At 48.4% G+C, this 15,814-nt stretch overlaps 2 protein-coding genes across 2 annotated transcripts; one reads left to right on the top strand and one right to left on the bottom strand.

Moving 5' to 3' along the window:
* The first annotated feature begins 1,027 nt into the window (after positions 1-1,027).
* LOC119337580 lies at positions 1,028-6,549 on the top strand. Its single transcript, XM_037609745.1, has 7 exons — positions 1,028-1,313; positions 1,394-1,495; positions 1,897-2,005; positions 2,512-2,627; positions 2,717-2,905; positions 4,463-4,608; positions 6,191-6,549. Exons 1-7 carry the CDS (start codon positions 1,180-1,182, stop codon positions 6,370-6,372), a joined length of 978 nt encoding a protein of 325 aa, XP_037465642.1. The 5' UTR covers positions 1,028-1,179; the 3' UTR covers positions 6,373-6,549.
* Positions 6,550-7,147: 598 nt separating this feature from the next.
* LOC119337587 (cinnamoyl-CoA reductase-like SNL6) lies at positions 7,148-10,343 on the bottom strand. The gene is made up of 4 exons (XM_037609750.1): positions 9,657-10,343; positions 8,882-9,073; positions 7,675-8,009; positions 7,148-7,564 (listed from the first exon to the last, which is right to left on the bottom strand). Exons 1-4 carry the CDS (start codon positions 9,954-9,956, stop codon positions 7,468-7,470), a joined length of 924 nt encoding a protein of 307 aa, XP_037465647.1. The 5' UTR covers positions 9,957-10,343; the 3' UTR covers positions 7,148-7,467.
* Between the last annotated feature and the right edge of the window lie 5,471 nt (positions 10,344-15,814).

Genomic DNA, 15,814 nt, shown 5'->3' on the forward strand with positions numbered 1-15,814 from the left:
GGCGCAGGGCGAAGGTGGCAGAAGAAGAAGAAGCTCGGTACGAGGCGGCCATGACCCTCTCCGCGGCCAGCGACTGCGTGGTGCCTCCGGTGGCCCCGCTGTCCCCTCCCCGACGCCTCGTCAAGGCCGACCTGGAGCCGCAGACGTAGCCGGAGCCGGGCTCCATCGCGAGCTTCTCCTGGACGGGAGTGGTGCGCGAGTGGGTGCCCGCGCCACCAGTTTGGATGGAGGCGACCCCGGCGCTGGAGGCGGCCTACCTCGAGCACTGGCGCCAGCGACGGCTGGCCGAGGAGCGGCGTCAAGGCAAGTACGAGGAGATGCTCGAGCGCGACCTCGAGGAGGAGGCGCGCGAGGCTGAGGAGGAGGCGCGCCCGTCCGCGGCTACACAGGCGGCGTCACAGCCCCCCGCGCCGGCACTACCCCTGCCGGAACAGCTGCCCCGGACTACGTCGCCGCCGCATGGGCCACGGCGTTCCCGTGGGCCGGCCCTCCGTTGACGCTCATCGAGCTCGTCGACCCCGAGGACGCCGCCGCCGCCGCCGCCTAAGGTGCGCTGGGTAGCGCGCCGCCTCGTAGTTAGGTTGTTTTTAATTTCTTTTTAATGCTAATGTGGACGCGTGGACTCTCGCCGGCCTTCCTGACCGGCTTTAATGTTTAATTAAGTTATTTTCAGTTGAAATATGTATGCACAGTTTTTTTTTGTCAGCGCCGTCAAAATGAGTCGGGCGCGTGTTGGGCGCATACGCCGACCCAAACGCGGAAGCGGACGTTCATGTCCGTCTGGCCGGTCCAAATGGACAAAAAGCGGACGAAATCGCCGTTCGTTTGGGTCGGCTCGTTGGAGTTGCTCTAATTATCATACTTACACAATAAAATGGCTGGTAAATTTCAAGGTGTTTGCCCTAGAAAATATGGTGCCTTGTTGCAACGCGTATGTAATTCGCTAGTTATTTTTTTTGAGGAAAAAAAAGATTTTTTTTATAAAGAAAATTATATCAGGGACGAGGGAAAAGAAGGAAACCCCCCTCTTCTCCCGTCCTCCAATCCTTCTCAAAAGTTGAACCGCCTCCGCCATTCCCTAAAGCGAAGAGAAGCATCTCATCCTCCTCCTGCACCGCCCCTTCCCTTCCCCTTCCTCCACTGATTAGCATCGTGGATTGATCGCCGCGGCGGGCGGCCATGTGGGTCGAGATACTGTGCGGCCTGGTGGCCTACAAGCTCATCCGCGCCGTCTTCTTCTCCGACGATGGCCTCGACCAGCTCGCCGGCCTCGACTCCTCCCACTCCGATCTCTGCTTCGCCGTCGCAGCCAGGTACCCATCCCCGCAACCCACCCCCTCATCCAGTCCCCCCGGTAAACCCTAATGATCAATCCCTTCAATCTCCGCTCCAGGCTCGAGAGGCTCTACGGCGGGCGCTGCTTCGTCGGCCTCCGCATCCCCGACCCCGACGCCGGCGCGCGCCAGCATGTCGACGTCGTTCTCGTCACCAAGAGGTCAGCCCGCGACCACCCACACCCCCTCCCTCTCTCTCGCTCACTTCGCTCTGCCTCTGGTCTGTGCGCGTTCCGCTGAATTTATTAGTTCTTATTCTCGAATAATTCTAGAGATTAGAACAGACACTCTCACAGCCTATTCCATCATTCCAGATGGATCTGTTCATGTATCTGGATATATCCCCTGTGATTGCTGAATGTTGCGTTTAGCTGGTGTAACATACATACTTAGTAGTAATGTCATGTACTCGATCATACGGGCATTGATGTGAATGACTGCATCCAGAGATCTTACATAGCACCTAGCCGATTCATTATATCGTCGTCAATTAATTCGACTGACTGAACTGTCACATGGTACAAAGTGGAAAGCAAGGGTCTAAATCTTTTTTTGGCGATAGGGAGGTCATGGTGGTGGCAATCAACAATGTCTCTGGTTTTGTTGAGGTTGACAAGGATGGTAACTGGTTTACCAAAAAGAAGCGCAAGCAGGAGGTTATTCCAAACCCGGTATGCAATTTGAACATTCCTATTTTGCTTAAGCATTCCAGAATTGTTGTTGTAATGACTTGTTAATTATTGAACTTAGTGTAAGCTAGGGAGCCACCGAGTGAATATGCCTTACGCAGTCATAAGACACCAAAAGTCTTTTACAACTGTTGTCTTACCACAGCCTCGTACTTTTTGTGAGAAAACAATGTTATGGGATAGTGGGTCATGCAGGTCAAGTAGTATATTGTTGCTACCTCCTGAGGGATATTTTTGACAGTGAACATGAACTTGATGGTTTGTACTTGTTATTGTGTTCTGCATAATAGGATCATTTGCATTATGTTGTCAAATCCCAACTGCAGATTAGTTAGTGGAAAAAGGAATACTCACGATCAAAACTCAAATGACTCTATTAGTTTACTTTTTCGTGTTTGATTCCTGCACATCACTGGTTTGTAGCATAATAACCAAAATGGTACGAGTTGTATTATTGTCAATTCATTTGTTGAATTTTGTTTTCATAGGTACTAGAAGTCAGCAGGATAGCTGCCAATCTTCAATCATACTTGGAGCAGAGGGGAGCAACACTGCCTAACGGGATTGTAAACGGGAGAGTTGTACTGCCAAATCCCAACTGCAGGTTAGTGCTCTGTACATGACTTCTTTTTTCTTTTCTTTTTTTGCTTCGCTGCCCTTAGATGGTTGCTCAGTTGTCTTGTGCTTTATCAGGCCTTCGTACACTATTAATCTTCAACCAGAGGTTATCTCGTACGATCAATGGAAAGATCTTAAGGCAGATACAAAAGGTGGACTTTCGACATGGATTAAAGGTGCATTTCATGGAAACAAAAGCGACATCCAAGATTCATTACTCCAAAATCTGTATTCTATTCTCAGCACGTCGCCTATGTGGGACAGGTAAAATACACCACCGTAATGTTTTTATTTACTTCTAAACTTTCCATTGCCCTTATTCTTCCGATTGTCTTTCCTGGTGCATTAGGGAGGGACGGGCAGGGATATACAACAACAACAACAACAACAACAGAGCCTTTAGTCCCAAACAAGTTGGGGTAGGCTAGAGGTGAAACCCATAAGATCTCGCGACCAACTCATGGCTCTGGCACATGGATAGCAAGCTTCCACGCACCCCTGTCCATAGCTAGTTCTTTGGTGATACTCCAATCCTCCAGGTCTCTCTTAACAGACTCCTCCCATGTCAAATTCGGTCTACCCCGACCTCTCTTGACATTCTCTGCATGCTTTAGCCGTCCGGTATGCACTGGAGCTTTTGGAGGCCTGCGCTGAATATGCCCAAACCATCTCAGACGATGTTGGACAAGCTTCTCTTCAATTGGTGCTACCCCAACTCTATCTCGTATATCATCATTCCGGACTCTATTCTTCCTCGTGTGGCCACACACCCATCTCAACATACGCATCTCCGCCACGCCTAACTGTTGAACATGTTGCCTTTTAGTCGGTCAACACTCAGCGCCATACAACATTGCGGGTCGAACAACCGTCATGTAGAACTTGCCTTTTAGCTTTTGTGGCACTCTCTTGTCAAAGAGAATGCCAGAAGCTTGGCGCCACTTCATCCATCCGGCTTTGATTCGATGGTTCACATCTTCATCAATACCCCCATCCTCCTGCAGCATTGACCCCAAATATCGAAAGGTGTCCTTCTGAGGTACCACCTGCTCATCAAGGCTAACCTCCTCCTCCTCACACCCAGTAGTACTGAAACCGCACATCATGTACTCGGTTTTAGTTCTACTAAGCCTAAACCCTTTCGATTCCAAGGTTTGTCTCCATAACTCTAACTTCCTATTTACCCCCGTCCGACTATCGTCAACTAACACCACATCATCCGCAAAGAGCATACACCATGGGATATCTCCTTGATATCCCTTGTGACCTCATCCATCACCAAGGCAAAAAGATAAGGGCTCAAAGCTGACCCCTGATGTAGTCCTATCTTAATTGGGAAGTCATCAATGTCGACATCACTTGTTCGAACACTTGTCACAACATTATCGTACATGTCCTTGATGAGGGTAATGTACTTTGCTGGGACTTTGTGTTTCTCCAAGGCCCACCACATGACATTCCTCGGTATCTTATCATAGGCCTTCTCCAAGTCAATGAACACCATATGCAAGTCCTTCTTTTGCTCCCTGTCCCATGCCATCATGAGAAAAAAAGATCTCATGCCATTCGTATTTTGGTTGGAGAAATTTGGGTTGTTAAGAAGCAGCCTTCAGATTATTCTTTTATTTAGCTAATTGCAATCAGTAAATATTGTTAGTATGTACTCCCTCCCTCCCATAATATAAGAATGTTTTTCAAGCTAACATACTTGAAAAACGTTCTTATATTACAGGACAGAGAGAGTACTATATTGCAGTTCAGTGCAACACGAGCACATAGAACCTCTGGTTATATTTTTATAGTTGCACTGCCCTTTTCTAGGCTGCAACTCAGAGGGGACAAAAATGTCCTTGGTGAATTCATGGAATTTAAAGGCAAGAATGAAGACATGCCACTCCTGAAAAAAGTGAAGAGATCAAAAGTTAGCCGATTTGTCATCCAGAAATCAACTCTTTTTGGAGGTTTTGGTAAGCCCTGTGTACTGTGTCTTCTTGCTATTCTGTTTTGTACTCCCCATGTTAGCATATTTTGTATTGTGATTTGTTATTGCTCTAGGTTGGCAGGGAAACGGTTGTGCTTCAAGTAGTTTTGGCATCTATACTAATGCCTAATACTAGATCGATGCATGAAATGAAAATAGATGCATGAAAGGCCTGTAGATGTTATGGCTACGTTCATCCTGGTACTGTACAGGAATTTATTTAATAAGAAAGCTCTAGTGATATGGTCAATCGAGCAGAAGGTAAAAATTCCTTCTCTTAGAAAAGGGAACTAAACATGCTAGATGAGTTCACAAGAAAAAATAAATTAAACAGCTAATCCGCCCAGGCTGCTAAATACCCACAATGTGACTAGCATTTGACAAAAGGGTCTTGGACTAGCAGCAGGGTGGCCAAATAGAGGGAGATCAGGTTCCATTTAGGAATTAGTGCTTTATTAGGAAGACCAAGATAAAGTGACCCTAATCTGTTAAGGGATCTGTATTGTATTAGGGAAGGCCCAAGGGATATGCACCACTATATAAGGATGCTATGTATCTCATTAATGAATCATGCAAGAAAACAATCTATTCTTCTAAACATTCTCATCTCGATCTATGTTCCAACCAATCCCCTGAAGGCTGGAGCCATGCCATCTAAGCTATCTTAAGCACGGTAGTTATCCTGTTGTGAATCGAGGTTCACGACAGCATCATAACAAAAATTGCAATACTACGCTAGTATATTACTCCCTCTGTAAAAAATAAATAAGAGTGTTTAGATCACTAAAGTAGTGATCTAAACACTCTTATGTTTCTTTACAGAGGGAGTACAAATTTACAAGACCCCCTAGCTGCAGCACAAAAGAAGACCTCACATTTGGTTATTGGCTTATTGCAACACCCTGCCAGCACCCATGGGTGGGTTTCATCAGATAATTAAGAGAAACATCGACAGTCTCTTCAAAGTCATCATTCGTCTTGGCCCTTGTTAATTATCCCATTGGCCACCTTCTTGATACTCACAGCACCTTCATGCAACACCAGACGCCCTTATTCTTTCTGTAATAAGCCCCCAAAATCGGGCCAACAGCAGATTGAGATAATTACTTTGGAAGGATCAGATAAGAATGGCTTTGGAAAAAGAGGCACCATTGTTACTTTTATCGAACTTGTTTGACCACTCACCCAAGCATTGTTGAGCATTGTCTGGCGTTTGAACATGATTAAAAGAACACATAATTTCACACTAGACATACTTTCCTAATGGATATGTATAGAAGATATAATGAGTTGTCTTAGTTGCATTTATTTTCATTGCTTAATGTTCATCGCCCTTCCAACATCACCTGATCAAATTATCCTCTTCCAAGATGCTATTTAAGCACCAACCACAAGGAGTTTTAATTCTCTATTTTGCTTCACTACATTGATTTAATCAGTTAACAGAATCCGTACCCAAAATAACTAGCATGGCTTGTTTTTTCTGTTAAATCTGCTGGCTAAAATGCTGTAATCAATTTGAATGAGCCACATCTGTTTGATTTGGTTTGTCCCTTGCGCAAATGCAGGAAGGTCTCGAGTCCAAATATTGTATTCTCCTCGAGATTACCGAGCTGAGGGCACTTCATCTTCAGAATGGAAAGAGATCTCCGTGAAGCAGTACACCGAGATTCATTTCCAGCCGTTGCACTCCAAAAAAGTCCGGAAATTCAAGCTGTCGAGTGTTGCTTCCGTGACACTGAGCGCCTAGTAAGTAGGAACTTCACGCGCAGTATCTAGGGTGTGCTACAGTTTCCGAACTTTCTGGCTCCCTCAGAGGAGATGTGTTTCTTTTGCCTCTGTACATCCATCCCTATTTTCAAGTCAAGATGTAACTGAACATGAATTACATGAATGAATAATGGAATAGGTTTCTTGTTGAGATTCAGGTGAGTGTGTGTAGACTGCAAGTCTGCAGCTGAATCCCAATCCCTCAACAGTATTGCTGGTGAAGGATGGTTGGTCCACTCCCTTTTGCTCTCTTCCTATCTATGGGTGCCTTGGAGCCTAGGATTGAGCTGTCGTTTTCTGTGGAGCCACCTGGCGGAAAGGCAAGATGGATCTGGAACGCTTCTTTGTGTGTCGAGTAGTATGACGTATGCAATGATGCTCTGCATGCTTCACTCGACGGTGGCGGGCGCCGGTCGATGTACCGCCATTGTATGGCCCACCATAAATGGTGATGCTGTGAATGTTAAGTATGAGCTTTGTCGAATGAGAGTTCTGTGTATGCAATTTAGGATGGTTTCTTGTCAGATGAATATGTAGTTGTCAGATGATTTTGATCACTTGTTTATTTGACGTTGTTTGTGGAACCATGTACACTAAGGCCCTGTTCGGTGTTGCTCCGCTCCACAACTCCGCTCCTGGAGCTGGCGGAGCTGCAGTTTCCCCGCTCCGCAGATTCCGGGTGTTGGTGGTTTACTGAACATGGTCCAAATTTTTCAAAAGTTTCAGTTTCATATGGTTAATGTATACACAACTCATATCTATCTCACTCCTTGAAACTTTTGACATTTGTTCATCATATTCATATATTGCTGCTGTACAAGGCAGTAACAAAACTGCAGACTTATTTTCCCTTTTGGTGGACCTAAGGATTACTACCTTGCTAAGCACTGGCTCAAATGCTCTTGCCAGCCCGGTAAGAGTGGAATACATGCGGCATGCTTGGCCTTGTACAGATTTGTACATCTGACCAACCATATTTCCCTTTTCAGGAGAAAAAGAATACAGATATTTATAGGTACATAAAGAATACAACCCTAGCTGCCCTTGTGAGGTAAACGAATAAATAATGGAATCCCTAATCCAAGTCCCCGTATATGGCACTGGCAAACTCCACCATGAGGTTGTTCAGCTTCTTGTTCTGAATCCTCTGCGGGATAACCTTCAGCTCGTCACTGCAACCAAAGTTCATCACAGGTCAGTCAGTTACAGGAACACACCATAATCACTGGATTGTCTTAGAATTTTCGAGGTGAAATGCTGAAGTTCATTAACGCGTGTGTACCTTGGCGGGTAGCATGGAGCGGACGGGGTGAGCATCTGGGCAAACTGGAGGGCGTCCTCGGGCCGGCACACGACGTTGTTGAAGCAGAGGTAGCGGCCGAACGCCGTGGGGCACTCGTAGGCGGCCACGTGGGCGTCGGCTAGGAAGTCGGCGTCGACGGTAACGAGGACGCCGTGCTCGTACATCTCCGGGACCCCCTTGAGGCAGGGGTGGGCGGAGGAGAGCCCCGGCCCCGTGAGCAAGCCGGCGTTGATGGCCACCATGTCCACCCCTCTGTCCATGGCCAAGGCCCAGGCCGTCTTCTCCGACAGCGTCTTGGCCAGAGCGTGCCACAACTGTACCAACCACAGTAACAGTAAGTAAAACAAACTACCACTATCAATGTCAATTAATTGCGGTGTCCTAAAGGGTGTGTGTGTTGCGAAAGCATTGTTCCAAGCTTGCACATGCAACTTTGGTGACAGCTGCACGAGGAGACGCTGGTAGCTTGCGTTTGGCATTTTGGCAAACATGTCGGGAACATGGGGCCGCTGTAGTGGATGGCCACAACAAGTAGGACAGTGCTTCCCATCAGAATTCAGAAACAGAGGACTAGTTCTCAGTGTTTTTTTTTTGAACGACCAGTTCTCAGTTCAAAGGAAAACAAATAAGTAGCTGCAGCAAGTTAAAAGTGCGATTGTCCACCTTCTTAATTAGCATCTATATATAATAATCAAGTAAGCAAAGCAAGGATGATCTTTGTGTGGACTAGGATGTGTAGTAGAGTGCATCAGTATTTGTTTTCTTGCGGGGGACGACTAGATTATTTGTAGCTCTCTTTCTGTGTCTTAATCTTCACAGTTGGGAAGCCAGTTCTTACTAGTCTCATCCACTTATTGGGTTTGAGTTTGACACGTAGGCGCTTGTATTGACACGTAGGCTCTTACCACCCCACGGATAATTAACGCCAAGAGCGACGGGACTGCCGCGTTGCTTTCTTGGGGTCTGGTGGCCCGCTTTCTTTCCGTGCTGGGTTTCACAACAAGATTGTCTCGCTAGTTGTTGGATTCGTAACAGGACAGGCAAGCAGCTCTCCTGCTTTTCGTGCTCAAGTGCTTTGCTGGGTCTCGCAACAAGACTGTCTCAGTACTTGCCCCAAAAGAAAGAAGCTGCGGTGCTCGCGTATGAATGAATGAGTGGGCGATGGGCGCTTGATTGATTTGATTACCTTGCGTTTCCTGCAGAGGTTGAGGTCGCTCCAGTTCCTCTCGTCGAAGGCGTCGACGGGCTTGTGGTCGTCGTCCTTCCAGACGACGGCGGTGACGGAGGAGGTGAAGACCACCCGCTCCATGGTCACCGTCTGCGCGCACGCCTCCAGCACGTTCTGCGCCGCCCGGACCTCCACCTCCACCATCAACTCCTGCACCACCATCAGCCACTCAGATTAATACTATAATTAATCAATTAGCGGCAGGCGCAGCCTTGATTAGAACCAGCTGTGTGTGTGTGGTGAAGCCTCCATTCGGAGGCGTTAATGCACGCGGCGCGGGAAAGGCCTAGCGGCTTCTGCCAGAGGTTTGGAGCACAGTTAATGCTGCACTGGAGTAGTACCAGTGGTGGAGGGAGCAGCGAGAGGAAGCAGATGAGCTGTGCCATTAAGGCCCAGCTCACGCCAAGGAGAAAGAAAGAAATGGTAGTAGATGCTCAACGACTAGCTGTACTGTACTGTCGCAGTGGTACGGCACTAGCGCCAGTGTTTTCTCTGAATTCTTATCCAACCAATTAGCCACTGCAACATGGCTGGCCGATCCGGCGATCGGGAATAGATTAGATTCTTGCGGGGGTAAAGAAGAGAATGGGGATCAAGCAACCCGATGTGACGGCACGATGAGGATCGAATCCATCCATCCATGATTCTTTCTTGAAACGAAACTACTGCTACTAATTTAGTAGTAATGGCTGGCGAGGGAGGAAAGGAAGGATTGGTGATTGGATCAACTCACGTCGCAGCCGGCCTGGTCCTCGTGGGTGTTGAACATGCAGAAGAGGCCGGAGCAGCCACGGACAGCGTCGGCGATGGTGTGGTAGTCGAAGGGGTCGGCGCGGAAGAGCTTGAGCCGGTCCTCGTCGTGGCCGGCGGCGGCGAGCAGCTCGTCGAGCGAGTGGTCGTAGGTGGCGGCTTGGACGGTATAGCCCCGGCGGAGGAGGCGGTGCACGAGCGCGTGGCCCAGCGGGCCGGACGCGTCCATCACGCACACGCTCTTGTCCGACGCCGCCGCCGCGACCGGCGCCCCAGGGCACATGGCTGGTTCCTGGTTGCTTTTGCTTGTACGTGCCTGCGACGTCCAAGAAAGCGCCGGGGTAGAGGGAGGTGGCGGCGGAAGTGGAATTACTTACTGCTTTACTGGTGATGCGAGGAGGAGAGGGAGACGGTGGGTATATAAAGGGGAGGGAGCTGGAGCCGGCGTAGGAGTTGTAGCGAGCAGGGGGTGTCCGAGTCGGGGACGGAAGAGGAACGCTGGTGGTGGTGGGTCAGCCGGGCCGGGGAGGGTCAGCCGCATCCAAAGGGCGTGTGGTGTGGGTGCGTGCTCTGCCTGCGCTCCCCTCCCCTCCCCTCCGGTGGTGGTCTCAGGAGCGAAAGATGAGGGAGGACGCAACGGACTTGGCTTGGCTGGGGAAGGCAAGGGAAGGGGGGAAGAGGGTCAGGTGCCGGGTAGTTGGCAGCTGCGGCCGGGGCGGGGCGACGCCCAACTGTCTCCCCAACGACGCGCAGCTGCACGCACGCACGCGCGTGCGTGGCTCGTGTACCCATCCGTCTCCCTCCGTCCGCTGGAATTTGGGGTACGCACGCAAATTCGATGCACCTCACCTGCGACAGGCTCGGCACCGGATCGGGAGGCGTTGACCTCTTGGCGGACGGTGGCGAGATTTAGCTTGGTTTGGTGAGAAGAGTGGCTCCTGCGTTGGCCAGCAGTTACAGCTGCCCTGCCGCGATTCCTTCCCCCCACCCTCTTTCTTCTTCTTCAGCAGCACCACCACCATCACATGGCGCCGCGCGGTTACACGCCCGCATCAGGAGGGCCTCTACCTCTATCTACCCGGCACTACGATACTCTTAACAAAATCTCGTATGGGTCATCAAACTCATTTCCGCCCGAACAGGTGTCATTCGATCCTGGTCGCTCTACTTCTCGCAAGGATGGCCATGCTCTGTTTCCATGAGAAACGAGGTGATCTCAAGTGGTCTTCTGGCAGCCACGTACGTACGCACGTCATCGGTCATAAGTGGACTTGATCCTTGCTGAATATGTGCATCTCTACTGTACTGGCTGGATTATTTTGGGCTGACTCGTCAGTCATTTTCTTGAAGATTACTTTCCAAAAAAAAGAGCAACAATCAGCATTGACCGGTCAGGGCATGTACAATGGTTCTATCTTAGCAATGCCACGTAGGATAAATGATGAGGTGGAGGAGAGAGAAATCATAAGAGAAGGCTTGTCTTCTCTTAATTAAGAAAAGGCAAGAGATGATCTCTTAGCACAATATGTCTCACCATGTTTTTAGGAATAACTAGTTATTGAAGATAAGGCTAAGAGATGACCCATTGTAGACATGTTTTTTTGTCATCTCTAAATTACATGCAAGATTTAAGATAAGACCGTCTTATCAACCATTGTACATGAGAATGATTTTAGGCCCTCATTTGCTGGGAGCGTGTCCGTTCTGTCACGATCCTCACTCGATCACACACCAGAACTACTTTCCGAAAATAAAAGCAACAATCAGTATTGACCGGTTAAGAGCATGATTTTACCCCCTCGCTCGTCGGGAACTTGTCCGGACTTGTCCGTTCTGTGGTTCACGGCATCATGCCGGAAATGGAGGGGATTGCTGACGCGACATTTTGAGGGGCCTCGCGCTTCCTTTGTCGCTCCTCCGTTCTCCTATTTACCTTGATGGCATTAGGTAGGTGCACTGGCGTGACAATGCCTCCTCCTCGAGGCACCACTTGCCTCGAAGCTGATGTGTGTGGAAAGGTGGCAACAATGGCGAACGCTTCTTCCCAGGTCTTACACTCGTCTGGCAGCCCATCCCATTTGACTTGAACTTGACTTCCTAGCTTGCCTCCTTGTTGTATGATGAGGCGCTCCGCGAACACCTCACTTGGTTGAATCTGCCTTTGATCAGTTGGAGCGGTTATAGGGAGTGTTTCTGATACCCGGTCAATGGGACATAGAGCTTTCTTCAGCAGTGAAACATGCACCACCAGATGAACTCTAGAGGACTCCAGCAAGCACCGTTTGTAGGCGACGTTTCCCACTCGCTTCAGGATTTTATATGGCCCAAAATACCTGAACGCTAGCTTTTGGCAACTGCGCAGCTGTAGCGACTGCTGCACATATGGCTACAGTCTAAGATAGACGTAGTCCCCAACTTCAAAACTATGTTCCGGTCTTTTCTTGTTTGCTTGGTTGGTCATGCGCTAATGCGCACACCAAAATGTTGCCTGCGCAATGGAAGAAGAATGGCCCTTTCCTGCAGCCACTATGCCAGTTCTGCTGTGCTGTTTGTCGGTGGAGTTGGGATGCCAATCTATTTTGGGCGACGCCCATACTGTACCTCAAACGTCGACCTGCCCTGAGCTGAATGAAATGTCGTATTGTACCATTGCTCAGCTTGCGCTAGCCATTGACCATTATCGTGGTTTTGCATGTACCATGCACCGTAGGTATGTTTCCAAACAGACACTTGATTTGCCTGTCAGTCTGGGGGTGATACGATGAGCTGAGGTTGAGGGTTGTATCTGCCAGATTGAACATTTGCCGCCAAAATGCACTGATGAACACCTTGTCCCTATATGTGATCAGCACTTCTGGTAGGTCGTGTAGCCTATATAGTTGATCGATGAACAACTGCGCTACAAATGCAGTAGTGAATGGCTACTTAAGTGGAATGAAATGCCCCACTTTGGAAAATTTGTCCACCACTACCATTATGGTATCATACTTGCCTGATTTGGGCAGTCCTTCGATAAAATCCGAACTGACAGTGTGCCAAGCTTAGGGATTTTTCTGGTTGCAATAGCCCTGGTGTTTTGGTGTGCTCACTTTTTGCTTGTTGGCAGGTTGTGCACTCTTGGGCATACTTCTAGATGCCACTTTTCATGTTGGGCCAAGAGAACGGGGCCTTAATTCTGTGATATGTTGCCAAGAACCACGAGTGCCCCCCTAGAGAACTATTATGTAGTTCCAATAGGAAAGGATTTCGCGCTCATCCCTTGCTAAAGCGTATACGTTTTCTTGCTCCTCGATACTTGTCTGATCAATCACACTATTCATTAGTTCACTTGATTTTTTGTTTGATGTCTTGAACCGCTTACTAATCACGTATACATATAGTAGGCCCCCTTCGCTACTCCATGTCTGGCCCGTCTTAGTCTCGCTCACTTCGCCCGCCTATCATATCGGCTCAGCCTGGTGAGCTTTAATGTGATTTCCAAGCCAAGCTTTGCCTTTGTGTTTGATTACCATAACCACAAGTTCAAACCCTGGTCATTTGAATTGTGGATGCTGAGTTCTGTCAATAGTTTAGTGCTTTGTCATCTTTCTAGTAATCCCTCCACAATTGTTTCCAACCATTTAGGCTACACAACATTGATGGCCCGCAACTCCTCTACATGCTCTCTTCTGGATAAAGCATCATCAGATTTGTTGTGAGCTCCCCTCTTATACATGGTTTTGTATTGCAGTCCCATTAACTTGAAAAATGCCTTTTGTTGAACGGCAGTATTGAACTTGTGGTCTCCAAATGCACCAAACTCGGTTGCTCTGTGTGAACAGTGAAAGGTCTGTGTTGTAAGTAGGTTTTCCATTTCTCAATTGCTAGGATTATTGCGAGACATTATTTTTCATATGTTGATAGTGTCTGTTTTTAGGACCTGGGGCTTACTGAAGAAGGCTAGAGAGTGGCCTTTCTACATGAGCCTAGCCCCCACACCTAGTGCACTGGCATAAGTCGCAAATGAACTCTTGACTGAAGTCAAGCAGTGCCAACTCTGGTGCTTGAACCAGAGCATGCTTCAAAGTTTGAAATGCTTCCTGAAAGAACATGTGGTGCCTCCATTTTTGGTTTTGGTAATTGATGACAATCTCTATGGACTAATGGTTTCCTTGAGTTATATACGTAGGATTTGTCCATAGTCTTTTCTTGAAGTCCATTTGTTGGTTTTAAGGAGTTTATGTGTTGACCAAGGTGCTATTCAAGGAATTATCCAAAGATTGGTCATAGAGAAGACATTACAAGGTTGATCAAGACTAAGTCAAAGAGTGAATCAAGTTGATCAACACACAAAGTGTACAAGATGTACTGAAAGGGATCAAGTGATCCCATGGTATGGTAAGCATTATCCATTACGCTTTGTATACTAACCCATGGTCTACCTGAAAGTCCTATGTGGGGTTAGGTATGTTTCCATGGGCTTGCGTCAAGAGGAAGATCTCATACAAACCCATGGAGGATGAAATCAAGTGGAGATCGTCATCAAGGTTGCGGTGCTCAAGTTCAAGTGGAGTATCACGATGAGATCATGCTTGAAGTGTTGGAAATATGCCCTAGAGGCAATAATAAAATGGTTATTATTGTATTTCCTTGTTCATGATAATTGTCTATTCTTCATGCTATAATTGTATTAAATGGAAACCATAATACATGTCTGAATACATAGACCACAACATGTCCCTAGTGAGCCTCTAGTTGACTAGCTCGTTGATCAATAGATGGTTATGGTTTCCTGACCATGGACATTGGATGTCATTGATAATGGGATCACATCATTAGGATAACGATGTGATGGACAAGACCCAATCCTAAGCATAGCACAAGATCGTGTAGTTCGTTTGCTAAGAGCTTTTCTAATGTCAAGTATCATTTCCTTAGACCATGAGATTGTGCAACTCCCGGATACCGTAGGAATTCTTTGGGTGTACCAAACGTCACAACGTAACTGGGTGGCTATAAAGGTGCACTACAGGTATCTCCGAAAGTGTCTGTTGGGTTGGCGCGAATCGAGACTGGGATTTGTCACTCCGTATGACGGAGAGGTATCTTTGGGCCCACTCGGTAATGCATCATCATAATGAGCTCAATGTGACTAAGTAGTTAGTCACGGGATCATGCATTACGGAACGAGTAAAGTGACTTGCCGGCAACGAGATTGAACGAGGTATTGGGATACCGACAATCGAATCTCGGGCAAGTAACATACCTATTGACAAAGGGAATTGTTTACGAGATTGATTGAATCCCCGACATCGTGGTTCATTCGATGAGATCATCATGGAACATGTGGGAGTCAACATGGGTATCCAGATCCCGCTGTTGGTTATTGGTCGAAGAACTATCTCGGTCATGTCTGCATGGTTCCCGAACCCGTAGGGTCTACACACTTAAGGTTCGGTGACGCTAGAGTTGTTATGGGAAATAGTATGTGGTTACCGAAGGTTGTTCGAAGTCCCGGATGAGATCCTGGACGTGACGAGGAACTCCGGAATGGTCCGGAGGTGAAGATCTATATATTGGATGAAGGGTATTAGAGTCCGGAATTGTTCTGGGAGTACCGGGTGACGACCAGCGTGACCGAAAGGTGTTTCGGAGGCCTGGCCGGCAAGCGTTGGGGGGCCTTATGGGCCAAGGGGAGGGGGCACACCAGCCCACTAAGGGGCTGTGCGCCCCTCCCAACCCCTCTCACGTAACCTGGAGAGGTGGGGGTGCCTCCCCTAGGGCAGCCGCCCCTCCCGGCTTGCGGGGCAAGTTTCCTAGGGGTGGGGGCGCCCAAACCCATCTAGGGTTTCCCCTGTGGCCACCACCCATCCCCTAGGGAACCCTAGGGCGCCTCCTCCACCCCCTTCCCCCTATATATAGTGAGGGAGAGAGAGGGCAGCCGCACCCTTCCCCTGGCGCAGCCCCTCCCTCCTCATACATCTCCTCTTCCGTAGTGCTTTGCGAAGCCCTGCTGGAGAACCACGAGCTCCACCACCACCACGCCGTCGTGCTGTCGGAGTTCTCCCTCAACTTCTCCTCTCCCCTTGCTGGATCAAGAAGGAGGAGACATCCCCGGGCTGTACATGTGTTGAACGCGGAGGCGTCGTCCGTTCGGCGCTA

The sequence above is a fragment of the Triticum dicoccoides genome, chromosome 1B (genome assembly GCF_002162155.2).
Source record: "Triticum dicoccoides isolate Atlit2015 ecotype Zavitan chromosome 1B, WEW_v2.0, whole genome shotgun sequence".
NCBI lineage: Eukaryota > Viridiplantae > Streptophyta > Magnoliopsida > Poales > Poaceae > Triticum > Triticum dicoccoides.